This window comes from Theobroma cacao, chromosome 4 (genome assembly GCF_000208745.1).
Source record: "Theobroma cacao cultivar B97-61/B2 chromosome 4, Criollo_cocoa_genome_V2, whole genome shotgun sequence".
In the NCBI taxonomy this organism is placed as follows: domain Eukaryota; kingdom Viridiplantae; phylum Streptophyta; class Magnoliopsida; order Malvales; family Malvaceae; genus Theobroma; species Theobroma cacao.
In genome coordinates this window covers 23,735,783-23,749,423 of record NC_030853.1, presented here as the reverse complement: position 1 = coordinate 23,749,423, position 13,641 = coordinate 23,735,783, and the positions used below count along the sequence as shown (strand labels likewise).

At 32.5% G+C, this 13,641-nt stretch overlaps 4 protein-coding genes across 4 annotated transcripts; 1 reads left to right on the top strand and 3 right to left on the bottom strand.

Annotated features, from left to right (window-relative positions):
- LOC18602343 (shewanella-like protein phosphatase 2) lies at positions 80 to 1,768 on the bottom strand. The gene has a single exon (XM_007033668.2). The coding sequence runs from the start codon at positions 1,632 to 1,634 to the stop codon at positions 435 to 437; it is 1,200 nt and encodes a 399-aa protein (XP_007033730.2). The 5' UTR covers positions 1,635 to 1,768; the 3' UTR covers positions 80 to 434.
- LOC18602342 (protein FAM136A) lies at positions 2,282 to 4,747 on the top strand. The gene is made up of 3 exons (XM_007033667.2): positions 2,282 to 2,506; positions 2,897 to 3,034; positions 4,346 to 4,747. Exons 1-3 carry the CDS (start codon positions 2,378 to 2,380, stop codon positions 4,526 to 4,528), a joined length of 450 nt encoding a protein of 149 aa, XP_007033729.1. The 5' UTR covers positions 2,282 to 2,377; the 3' UTR covers positions 4,529 to 4,747.
- On the bottom strand, positions 5,823 to 7,305 carry LOC18602341. The gene is made up of 2 exons (XM_007033665.2): positions 7,183 to 7,305; positions 5,823 to 6,239 (listed from the first exon to the last, which is right to left on the bottom strand). Exon 2 carries the CDS (start codon positions 6,194 to 6,196, stop codon positions 5,993 to 5,995), a length of 204 nt encoding a protein of 67 aa, XP_007033727.2. The 5' UTR covers positions 6,197 to 6,239; positions 7,183 to 7,305; the 3' UTR covers positions 5,823 to 5,992.
- LOC18602340 ((+)-neomenthol dehydrogenase) lies at positions 8,584 to 12,258 on the bottom strand. The gene is made up of 4 exons (XM_007033663.2): positions 11,929 to 12,258; positions 11,550 to 11,811; positions 9,405 to 9,587; positions 8,584 to 9,004 (listed from the first exon to the last, which is right to left on the bottom strand). Exons 1-4 carry the CDS (start codon positions 11,982 to 11,984, stop codon positions 8,612 to 8,614), a joined length of 894 nt encoding a protein of 297 aa, XP_007033725.2. The 5' UTR covers positions 11,985 to 12,258; the 3' UTR covers positions 8,584 to 8,611.

Below are 13,641 nucleotides of genomic sequence, written 5' to 3'. Positions count from 1 at the left end.
TAATCAGAGACTGCATCAACAAAGCATAGCTTAATTCTTACAAGGCTGTAGAAAGAAAAGGCACTTATGCAGAATAACAGAAGAAGAATCGACTGAATTTCTTGGATAAGTTTTTATTACGCACATTCCAGTACAAGGTACAGTTCACATCAACGCACACAGCTAGCAGAGAAACTTTTCTGAGGCTATATTTAAACACTAGCAACAACATCAAGCCAAACAAAGGGGTCAACAACCAAAAATTGCTAAAGGAATCTTCATATTGATCAAATTCCTAAATCAATGACTGTATAACAAAAGACTGCAATTCAAGTGCACATCAAAAAATGCACATCCCAATAATGAGTTCTTCATGCTACCTAGTTACCAGCAAATGAATATATGTGCAGTATATTTGAGGCAACAGCTTTCAGCAGTTTAGATAGTCAAAACTTCTAAGCTTTCACTTCAACTTGTTTTGGCCCGTTTTCTGGTATTAACAATCCAAGCCCTTCTTTCCTTTCAGCATTTGCATAAGATTTATTCTTGTTCTGATACATTGGATTCGAAGTCAACACCCTCAACTCTGAATTCCTATTAATCTCCAAAACTTCAGGCAACCCATTGATGCATCCTTTCGACATTCCCACATCAATCCTTATTGCTCTATTATCACAAGCACCATTAATCCCAATCTCTTGAATCGTATGACCCATAATCATCCTCTTTGCACCAGGAATAGTAGCAAGGACATGTTCTAGAAGTGAACAATCACAATTCTTTGCCAACTCATCAGAAAACTTCCTCAACCAAACCACAGCATTCCTCCCTTTACAGTATCCCGGTGCACGCCTCCCCATCAACCCATTAATCCAATCCCTCACCTCCTCATTTATCCTCTCCAATCCATAATCCACATGTTTCTCCAAAAGCCCTCCGTGCACGAAAACAGACTCCCCAACAACCAAAACAGTCAAATTATCAGCTAAGAATCTACGAGCAATTGGACCATCAGGTCTCAATGCAGCAATTCTCGCTCTGATACTATGATAGAACCTTTCGGCCACGCCACGAAACGAGAGAGGGATCCCATGAAAAGGGTCCTTAGGCTTTTCCAACCCATGACACAAACTCTTCATTTTGTTCCCTACACCATACCAATAAGCCCAAACATTGAATTCCTCTAAACCCTTTTCAGTTACATACCTGAAATCACCTTCCACATTCATTATCTCATGATTACCATTCAAAGTTATCAACTGCCCACCACTTTTAACAGCTTCACGCTTCAACTTGTCCAAGAAATAAAGAATCTTGAGCTCCTCCCCACCACGGTCAAGCACGTCGCCAATCTGAACAACGGTGGCGGACCCACCCGACCAACGATCGGACCCATCAATGAGGCCGGCGAGACGGAAGGCTTGCTTGGATTTCTCAAGATCGCCATGGAGGTCGCCGATGGCAACTAGACGATCGGGGGAAGGGATATGAGTTTGAAGGGCTTTCTGAGGAGTTTGTTGCTGTTGGGGTAAGAAGAGACCGCTGACTGAGAAGTCTATGAAGGTGTCGACGAATGACGAGAGGAGTGACGGAAGGTTTTCGCATGTTGGAGATGATTGGTTTTGTTGTTGTAGTGGTTTGGTGCTGTTTTCCATTTGCTTTCGCTTTTGATGGTTGCGTCTGCTGTAATCCAGGATACAGAAGGACAAAGGTAAATTTATTGACTGAAAAACGTGAAAGCCTGTCTCGCAAGCAGCAAATCCCAGTATTCGTATCCAACCCCCATGCAATTTTCTTTTTCTTCTATCAATCATAATTCGAATTTCCATTTTTTTTAAACAAAATATTTTCAATTCATAAAATTACTAAAAAATTAAATGCTCAAATATTCCGATTCTTAAAATTACAATAATAATACTGCATCTTAAGGATTGAAATTTTCAATTTATTAGGCAAAACAAACAAAAAATCAATTTAAAACTTTGTAGGATCTTTAAAGAGTTAAAATTTGAAGATAAATTATGCAGTCAATTGTAAATCATGAGAATTTATTTAGACAAAATAAAAATATAAACATTTAATAACAAATAAATATTTTTTAAAACTTATTAAATAATTTAGAAATTTTTTTAAATATTAAACCAACCACCTCGTAGATTACTCTCAAATAAAAAAATTAGTAAATTTCTTTTCAACATGGGCTGTTTGAGCCCAATGGATAATTACTATTGGGTTGGATGGTTGGACTTGGACCTGACCGCTCTTCAACAGAATAAACTAAACTCCTTTGAACTTCTGATTTGAGCAGCTTGTCAGCAGCCAAAAACCCTATAAACCCTATAACAGGTAAGTTGGAAAGAATCAAAAAGGAAAGCAGGGAGAAAAAAAAGAAACGAAAATGGATCACATAGCAGCAATGGAACAGCAATTGGTTTCAGAAAGAATGAGGAAGAAACTGAATGAAGTGAATTTGGCTGCTCAAGCTCAACTTGCTCCTGTCCAAGACCACATCAATTTCACTCTTCAGGTCTCCTCCTCTCTTTCTACCCCAAAGTTGGGATCTTGACTTGTCTTTTTTTTCGTGGGCATCTTTTCTCTGTTTGTCAATTTCTCATGTTTATAACCCCTGTATGATTTCTCCGGGCTGTTTGATTCGTTTTGGTCAATGGGTTCTGTTTTGTTCATGCTTAGGAATTGTTAGAACCATATAGAGATTTAGAAGGTAAAGTTTTGAACTTGCTGATTGCTTTGGGTATCAAAGCCTTTACGTTTTTCTTAGTTTTTTGGAAATTTTGTAAGATATCAAGTCTGTTTATTTGTTTTAATTGTTTTGGCTAATCAGTTCTGATAAAGAATTTAACTCCTTGGTTGTGGTGATTTTTATTTTGTTTAAAATTCTCATGATGATTGGTTGCAGCAAGCGTATTTCAAGTGTGCGTACGAGTGCTTTGACAGAAGAAGGAAACAAGAGGAGATAAGCAATTGTGTAGAACATTGCAGTGTTCCTGTTGTTAATGCTCAACAGCATTTTGAGAATGAGATGGCCAAGTTTCAAGTAAGTTCATTTGTTTTTCTAATTTTTGGTTCCAGAAAAATACTTTACTGTGCTTCGGTTTTCTCTTCATTGAACAGCTTTACCTTTCCAAGGCTAAAATTTTCTTCAAATTTCACTTCATTTCTTTCTTCCACTTGACCTCCGTTCTTTCTATCTTTACAAATTTAGGGACCTTATACAGTTTCTTTCCATTTTAAATATGAGCTGCTGTTATTGTCTGTTTTGAATGCTTTCCTGGAGCTTTATTTCAGAAGGGTTTCCAAAAGTTAGCAATATTAAATGCATTTGCTCTCGCATTTCTTCTTTCAACTGGTATGCATTTTCTAAGTAGTTAAACAGAGAGGATCCTTGGATTTGATATGATGTGATGGACAAACACTACCCCTTTCCTTTGTTAGGAAATGTCAAAGGTGAAGATCCTTCTCCATTTGGTTTTCTGTCATATAGAAAGTTCACTATCCCCATGTATCACAAAATTCTGTATCGAGTACCTTCCCTGCGAGCAATCCAGTCAGCTACCATAAGTTCCGGACAATAATGGAGGAATGTACTCTATGAGAGGCTATTGGCTCATATGCTATTCATCCCTCCCCCTTTTTGCTTCTGTACGGCCAATGGTAGTTAACTTGCGCTAGTCTCTGGAGAAGTTTATTTGCTTCTTTAACCTGAATCAATGATTATTTATTGGAAAATGCATTCAAATGCAGTATAGGATACCTTAAAGTTGATTTTACGTGCAGTAGAAAGCATTCGGCAAAGAGTTATTACTGCAACATAGTTTGTAAAGTGTAGACCTGATTGAATGTGATTACTGATTCCAATGTAGCTGGGCAACTAAACTCAATACCAGACTAGTATTGTAGATTTGTTCCATTTGGAGATTGAAATAGAAAACTGGATAATGTGATAAAGAGATATGAGGATGGGACAAAGAAGAAGAAAAAGAGTTGTGCAGGAAAAATTCTATTTAATGTTGCTTTTCTAGTCACTTTGTTGGTATATTGAATGATTCAATCAGTATGTTTCTTTCATCACTCAGGGAATTTATTTTCACCATATAAATAATGTCTGTCTGGTGGAGGAAGACTTGGTGATTGGAGCTAGAAATCTTGTTATTGTTCTTTGAAGAAAAACTGTTTTTCTACTTTAGATAAAGGATTCTTCATTTTTTTGTTATTTATGGTGCAAATTGAAGTTAATTCTTTTGCACAATCTAAGGATTCTTCATGTTTTGTGCAATTGTGTTGACCTTTCATGTCAGATATTGCACCATAATAGTACACTAATGAATACTTGTTCTAATGGATGTAGGAAAGGTTAAATAGATCCTTGATGGTCTGCCAAGACAAGTTTGAATCAGCTAAGCTTCAACAGATTAAAACTGAGGCAATCAATGAGTTGGAGTCATGTGTCAACCAGTCAATAGAGGATAACATGAAGACGATGCCACACCTTGTTGGAAGATTGAAGGCTTCTTTCAACATAGGTGCTTGAGCCAAATGAGTACTAGGATAGTGGTTGTGACCCGTTTTCTGTTTACTCATAGAATCTTAATTCAAATCTTGAGATTTAATTGAAGGCATTAAGATCTGCCCAGCAATGCCTTTATGGCCACCTGGGATTAGGCAAATTATATTCACTTATTTGTTACAGATGAACCAAGTATTTGATTTTACTTTGAATTAAATATTCGAGAAACCACCTCCTATACAAGTATCCTCTTAACAAAAACTCTCTCTCTCTTTTTTAAATATAATGTTTGATGTTTATTTTATTTTTATAACTAGCACTAAGGATAGAGTTCCTATTACACCAAATCAGAGACATCCTCTCCCAGATTCAAGCATCAACCCTGTTCGTTGATCTTATACTTGCACTGTGTTTTACATGACAATTCATACACTGTCAAGGCTTTTTCTCCCAATCAAACTTGCAATTAATGCTTGAAGCTCTAGCGGAAACTTTGTCCATAGCTGCGTCTGTGCTTCCCAAGATCATCGTATGATTTGCAGTGGAGGGTCATACCCCCTTTGGAGTGTAAGTAAGTCGTTTATTACATAGACATGTACTTTTTCCAAGCCAAAAGTTTTCTCCCAGGACCGACCGGAAGCTGGCACAAGTTTGGCTTATTAACCCATATTGCGGATGGATAGGAGTAAGCATTTTCTTTTCTCGTAAAGTCACCAGATTACAAATCTGACTCTTCCAAAGCCGTACCTTGTTGATGGCGCCAGCCTCGTATACAATAAGGCCTTTCTTTCCAGTCTCAAAGGTCTTAAAGGATCATAGCCAAGAACAGAAGAGGCCAATAGTTTGGTATTAGTTAACAACTATGTCACTCAGATTAGGGAGTGTCAGATACGGGCATCTGTCCTATATAAGTGTGTTCCATCCTTTTTAGTTTTTTTCCATATATTTGGAGCGTCAAACCCTATAGTCTTTTCCATCTAATATGTGCTGGGCAGGATACTTCAAGGAAATGTATAGCCAGAGACTCAAAGCAACATAGGACTTAACAACAGAATGAAATTGAACATGATTTTTCATACTTGTCAATATACTATCCTGTTAGGTTCTTCGTCACCTTCTCACATAAATTGCATTACAATCCTCATCTTCTGAAACTCACAAAAGAAGCAAAACTAAGCAACAATAGTTAAAAGCAACCTATAACTTTATGAAAAACTTCAAGCAAATAAAAAATTAGGAGAAATTTTTTTCTTCTCTTATTTTAAAGATTATCATGTACATTATAACGTATAACCAAGACACATTACTTTGAAGAATATGTCCAAGGAAAGAAGCAAAATGTCAAGTTCATTATTACCAGCTACACTATAATGTATAACCAACAAAGACAATTAGTTCAAAACATTGATTCAGGTACATAATAAGTGACTCTTACATAAAGACCTTTACCTTGTTCTTGACTTCATTATTACAGAAAGAGTCAAGAGATCAAGCCTTTGATGCCATGCTTGCTCGAGCATCTTGCTTTTTGTGCTCCTCAAACTTATCTATAGCCACCTGAAGCTCATCCGTACCACCAACAGCTCTCATGGTGTAGAAATATACCCCAAATACAAATGCCGTCAAGCCCCCGGCAACTACCAGATTCTTAGTCTTTGGTGCAAGGCTGTTATATCCCAAAAGCCCAGCCATCTTAGAAGCAGAAAGTAAGAGTAATATGTTTATGCCTTCAAAGCTGAAAACCACAAGAAATCAGTCTACTTTCCAAAACTTCCCTTGGCAATGGGTGGAAAAAGAGAGTAAAGGAACACGCTGGCCCTAAAAACTATTTTTTTCAGCACAGAAAAGTTAATGCTTGATTCATTTCTTGGAAAAGGAGATGGAAAAAAACAAGGAAAAAAAGCAATGAAAAAGAAATAAAGAACAGGAAATTTGAAGGGAAGAAATATTTAGGCTCCATTTCTTTGTTGCTAGCTTTTCCCTATTTTATTTTGCTTCCTAAGAAATGGCCAAAAGCAAAACCAAAATTTAGAAAAGGAAGCCACACTGACTCCAGCACAATTGTTCTGTATAAAAGTAAAATCATGCATTTGATACTCTAAAAATCAAATCAATTTTTTAATTATTTAAAAAAAATTATTTGCTTTTGTATCTATACACAATTTTTGCTTCCATACACAAAGTCAAGTAGTAAAAAAAAAAACCAAATATATCTTAGTGATTTTTACAGACAAATTGATAGTAATACATATACAAATCTAAAGATAAGCACAACCAAAAACTGAGGAATCAAATTGAAAAACACAAACTAAGAATGATGATTTCAAACAAAAGGGTTTTAAGAACAAAATCAGGCTTTGGGTTATCCTTCAAACAATTATCAAAACAATGAATATCTCTAACAAAGTCGTGATCTTTTCCACTTCCATTGATTGTAGTACATGTATTTCGACGATTTCACTCCATAACAATAAAACCCATTTCTCATACCTCTCAAAAAAATTGAATTCACATATATAAATACACCAAAGGCAACAGCTACCATTTTAATGTTAAAACAAATAAGTATTTCGTTCGAACTTTTACAAAATAATGGAGTGATAATCTTCCTAACACTTTTCTACAAACCCAAATTGTTTCTCTAAAAGAAAATAGAATATGTGGAAGCCAAAGCTGACCTGGAAATCTCAAGGCGACGGTTGTTTTGAGCTTAGCTAGAGTTCAGAACAAAAAGAGAAACAGAGAGGAAATAGTGCGGAGTTGGAAGACAGAGACCCAGGCAGCAGTCAGCGGTTGGATTTGGTAGAAATGGTGATGGGCAAGCAAAATATATTGGGCCTGGATCTTGGTCTAAAAGCCCATTAAGTAAAATTTGGTTTAGCCCCGTTTGACTCGAGTCTGACTCAATTAAGTTCAATAAAAAGCTTGAAACCCCACTCAACAGTAGGTTTGCACTTGAATTTAAAAATTAAATAAACCTTAAAAAATATGTAAATAATTATAATGCTCTACTTATGTATAAATAAAACATTAAATATTATAAAAAAATTAAAAATTTTATAAATATTACTAAACTCATACTTGATTCGTTATTCATGTTGCTTAAACCAAATTTCAATTAAAAAGTGAACGAGTCAAACTCGAGCATTTATAAAGCAAGACTTAAGAGTAGCTTAAATTGTTTACATCATAATCACACACAGGCACACAATATCTAGTATAGTCTATAATTTATATTTATATTTATATTTACACAATAAGTTATTATCAAAATGGAAAATGGCATAAAGAGTGAAACTTCTGTAATTAAAATACCCTTCTTATTTTAGTTAAATTTTATATATGTTAATTTTTTTTCTTTAATAACAATTTCTAATTCCTTATTTCAGTAGTCTTTTTTCTTAACGCAGAGCAACTACAAAATTTCATAGTTTCTACAATTTTTTTTAATTTATATATGTACATAATTTTGAATATATTAAAAACATAATATTTAAAATTAAAAAATATTGAATATATATATATATATATTTTTTTTATCCTTTAATTTTTGTTCTTCTTCCTTTTGCTTTACAATAAATAAAATTAAAATTATGTTCTTATATTATCAAAGAAAATTTCCCTTTTTCTTTCTTTTTTTTATATTTAATTATATTTATATTGCTTTAATCTTTTTTCACCTTTTTTATCTCTCCAATTTTAGCCCTTTTTTCCTCTCCTCCTTTCTTTTCTATTTCTTCTCATCTTTCCTCTTCTGTTCGACTGCTCAACTAATATGCCCAAGAGAGCTATATAAAATTAATCCAGTAATACCTTTCCCAAAATTAAGTATCTTTAATCTTAAGAGCCAAAAAATAGACGTCATAAGATTCGGGTTTTCTTCAACTACACTTCATAATTAACGAGACGTCACACTTATAAACGTGTAAAGATAAAAATTCAAAAATCTTTCAAAATAAATTCTTTTAAAATCATGAGTATTTGTTTTTTAAAATTTTTATTTTTTAAAAATTTATTTATTAAATGAGACAATATCATATGATTCACATATATAATATATAAAATTTATGCACTAATAGTAAATTAAATATAAATCGGATAAATGTTTTATAGTTTAGATTTGTTATAAGGTCCAAATCCTAGAAAAAATTGTCCAGTTGGTAAATGGTCAGGGGGAAGCAAGGCCAGCCTAGCACCAACCTCGGCGGCCTCATCTGGGGTGTGAGTGCCCTGCCCACGAGTCATGGATGTTTGAGTGAAGCCAGGGCAAAAGCAATTAATGCTTAATCTACTCCCTTGGAACCGCTTGGCCAGAACCCTAGAATAAGCATTCAGTGCCAGCTTTGAAACTGAGTAGTCCGTCCATATCTCCGGCCACCCTTCACTTTGCCACGTTCCATTCTTCACACTTTGAAGAAACAAATTCACCACCTCTTCTATTTGTTCCTCCGATAGCCTCTCATTTTGCAGAGTTGCTTTTATGTTAAGGTCTCTCACTTTCTGTATGCATCAAGGAATTATATGGTTGCAATTAATTTAAGATAAATATATGTAACACAAGAAATTCGATTAAAATTAAAAAAAACTTTAATATTTTCATACAATCAAAAATTCATTTACAGAATTTCTTAAAATTTTTTTATTTTGGATCATCGAGTCATTGGTTTAAAAAAATAATATTTTAATTATTAATATTATATAAATAATACATCCTTAATTAATCAATCATTAAATATAAATAAGTTTCCGTCCTGACATGTGACACGAAATATTTATATAATGATGATATGGAATAAAAAACTTATTAGTGTTAATATCAATTACAATTTTGTTTTTGTTTTTTGACAGTAAGTAAAGGAAGCTTAAATTTAAAGCAAAATTAAGATTATTTGCTACTTACGTTCATGGAGCCAAGCCTGGAGCTAATGTTAAGTATCCGGCTTATGGAAGTTGAAAAGCGAAACAAGGGCAAGAGTGACTCAGTGAGTAACTTGGCTCCATAGAAATTGGTTTTGATGACAGTCTCCGCGTACTCCACCGAGTTCTCATCGATCTCGTTGAACGAAACAGCAGCATTGTTAACCTGAAAATTAAAAATTAATAATAATAATAATAATTAGAGTATTAATATATTTTTCATGAAATGCCAATCACCGTCAATAACCTATATGGAATTGTTAAGAATATGATGCCTTGGGATAGATTATTTAATTTAAATTAATTTGGTCATACCCTCATATATATGCCAATGTTGATGTTTAAAAAATAGAGTGCAAAATCTAAATATGGAAAGGGTGCTTAATATAATTAATGTCAAGTAGGGCTGCCTTTCAATTAATTAAATTTTTATTATATAGTAGCATATAATTAGAATAAATAGCTAGCATAAGTAAGACAAATATTGGTTCTTTTACAGCTAGTAGAAGAATCATAACTATCAAGTTAATGTTGAAATTCATACACAATACAGCTCAAAATTTGACTACTGAAAGGAGGCACTGATGACCAATAGTTTCTTTCTTTTTTTAATACTATTTTAATGTGAAACTAAATAAATTATTAGTGCTGGTCAAATTTATATAATGATAAACAATTGGTAGAAAGATATAGGTTTTCCACACCCAAACATAAAATAAATTAAGAAAAACCTAATTCAATTGCTAAACAAGGTTATGTAATCTCGAACTTGATGAAGAATCAGATGCACCGATCACATTAATTTTTGTTTATGGGATTAGGGATAGTGTCAACTCTGTATATTAGTGCTTAAAAACTCTTTCTCCAGTCATTATCAAGGGAGACTATTAGGTAAGGGTTTAAAAGATTACTTGTTTATCTCTAATATTGAAATAATGAAGAATCATCAGGTAACTGTATATTATACTAATATATATAAAATTATGTATATTGGAAAACTTTTTAATTGATGAAAATATTTGTTCATTATATTTTAAAATTATCATTTCAGTATTTTTTATTATTAATGTTAATAAGATTTATTTAATTTACAAATATATAAGAATCTCTATTGTATCGAATGACTTTCATTAACTATTAATAAGATTTATTCAATATGTATATAAAAATTCTGATTATATTGATGATTTTTGTTAAAAATACTTTTCTTAATTTTTATAATATTGAATACAATAGCTGATAGTTAAAGAGATGATTTTCAATAATTTAGTAAATATATTATTTAATATAGTAATTACAATAAGTGTCTTTTAATAATTTTATCAAGTGTTCTTAATTAGAATTTTTTAGCAAAATTCTTATAATAATAAAAATAATCATAAAAATATTCATTAATTATAATCAAAACCCTTGATGACAATACTTCTCTTGTCCTACTTTATTTATTTTTGTTTGACATTTTTGATTAAATGAACTCAATTTTATTTATTATTTTTTTTAAAAAATTGAACAAAATATATTTTGAAGAATTTAAAATTCAAAATTTATAAATTTTATTTTTATTCAAATTTATAACTTTATAATATTGTTAATAATGAACAAAATTGAATTCAATTTGACCCAAAAAAAAAATCAATGACAGGGAAACCATAACTGGAGGAAGGACTATTTTGATTGAGAAAACAATCTTGGAAATTAGGATCATATCTGAGACTAATTTCTCCATGTGATCTCCTCTCTCTCCTTATAATCATCGTGGAAAATACTCAACAGTAGATGAACGAAGGAAAATGTGTGTGACGAATTAAAGAAAAAAAAAAGGAAAAGTATCAAGCCCTGGTCTTATTAGATCGCATCTGGTCCAGCATCTCAGGCCATGAGAGCACATGGAAGACATGCACCTTAAACTATATGAGATTAATAAATGTTCATTCCTATATATCTATATACACAAAAAACAAAATAGCCCCTAGAACGATAGTGAGCTATTTATCACAAATAAATGTACTATCTATTATTAATCTTTATCTTTATCTTTTTTTTTTAAAAAAAAAAAAAGAAAAGAGAAATTAAAACTGTGATGTGTATATCTGACAATTACAATGCAAGCGATGATTAATAGACTTACAAGAATATCCAACCCTCCAAACGTTGTATCCAGCCATGACACAAAGGTTTGGATGGAAGCAGGCTTTGAAACATCAAGGGGAGAGAAGTGTACGTTAGGAAGCCCTTGCTCCCTGAGTGACTCGGCTGCTTTGTTTCCTCTTTCTACATCTCTAGCAGTCAAAACCACCGTTAACCCCAGCTCTGCAAATCGCTTCACTAGCGCAAATCCTATGCCTTTGTTGGCTCCGGTGACTACAGCAACCGTGTCCCTGCACCACCATCTGCATGAACAATTGAAAAACCCATGTTAAATTAAACATCAAATTAAATCAAAAGGGTATCACCCATGCGTTTTGATGAAAAGTTTTCCAAGTATCTGAGGGATTTGTTTTCACTACCTAGTTGAGGAGAGGGGAGGAGAAGAGAAAGAGAACTCAACTTCTTTCGATTCCATTATTTGTTGCTCGCGGGGAAACTGTTGGAGCTTGATATACTATATAGCGAGAGAGAGGGAGAGGAATTAAGGGGGAGGGTCATAAAGGAAAAGGCTGTAGCTAGTACAAGTGTGAACATTAAGATGACATGATTGTATAAAGAAATGGGTTTTTGCGTATAAACATGGAGGGAGATAAAGCAAACCAAAGTGTGGATTAAGGGTGGCGTTACAATAAATTAACAAGATTAAGGGAATGGCTCTGATCAGTTGATGAAGTCTTGAACTATAGTTTTAGGTCAGGGGCGTGCGGACATATTCAAGGAAAAAAACGAAAGCTTGAAACGTACTCCCCAATTACACGGAATGTCTACATCTCAATTTACGTTGATTGCACCATAAATAATCCAAGAAATATTCACCAATTTTAACCCCTTGACTCTGATGCCATATTGGATATATATAATATATATATTACCAAGTTCAATTCAGTAAACAAAATTATATATATAATAATGAACAAGTATATATATATATATTAATTCACAGTCAACACGCAAAAGGAAATTAAGAGAGATAAAATGGCCTATCCATACGAGAACAACAACAGTGGAGCAGAATCCAAGCCTCCTCTCTCCTTCAGACACGTGGTGGGATGTTTTCACCTCAGCCCGTAATTTATGTTGTCACCACTTTGGATCATTTCAATTTTTTACTTTATATTTATCCAATAATAGAAAGAAGTGTTTGAGTTTTGGACAATTATAAGTTTAATGAATTATAATTGTAAGTGATAGGAATAAAAAAGAATTTATAATTAATGTATTATTATTACATAAAGAATTTGTATACCATCCAATGAGTCATAAATTAATACTTAATTAATGAGTAATTTTTTATATTTGCATTGATGAGTAATTTGAAAAGGTACAGAATCCGTAAAATTAAACATTCATACAAACTTAATTAGGAATTTAATGAATATGTAATTTATATTAAATTAATTATAAACCTTTTAAATTTATCAATAAACGAAATAAAATTATATGGCACTCATCAAAGACTTTTTAATTTAATGTAGTGGACCAAAGTTATATGGGACTCATCAAATACTTTTTAATTTAATGTAGTGGACGAAAGTTATTAGGAGATTACTCACTAATACTTAATGACCAGCTTAAATCATATTAGATTTTTTATTTTTACAATTGAGAGATGAGAAATTCGAAACTTACTTTTTAAATATGAAGATTATGTATCAATCAATAAATCAAATGCTTAAGTGTTTAAATCATATTAGGTTAAATATGTAAAAACTAAAAAGCAATGAAACTTAAATAAAAATAAATAAATAATGATATAGAATGCGAACCTAATTTTTTAATACAAATTGTCATCATATATCCAACTCGTTCATATCTTGACATAAGTTTGCATGCAGGATAATTCGTCCATGAACTACATGTCCCAATTTTCTTTAGTTATCACAACAAAAAAACGCTGAAGAGATGCTTAATTATTTCCAAAGAATCATAATAATTAAATTATTTAAAACTTAAATTTTCAATACTAATTTATCAAAATTCGCCTTATATATAAAACAATTATAACAATCAGCTACTTCTTTTAAAGAGATGCCTTTCTCAACACATGCGAGATGATTTTATAAATCTATCTA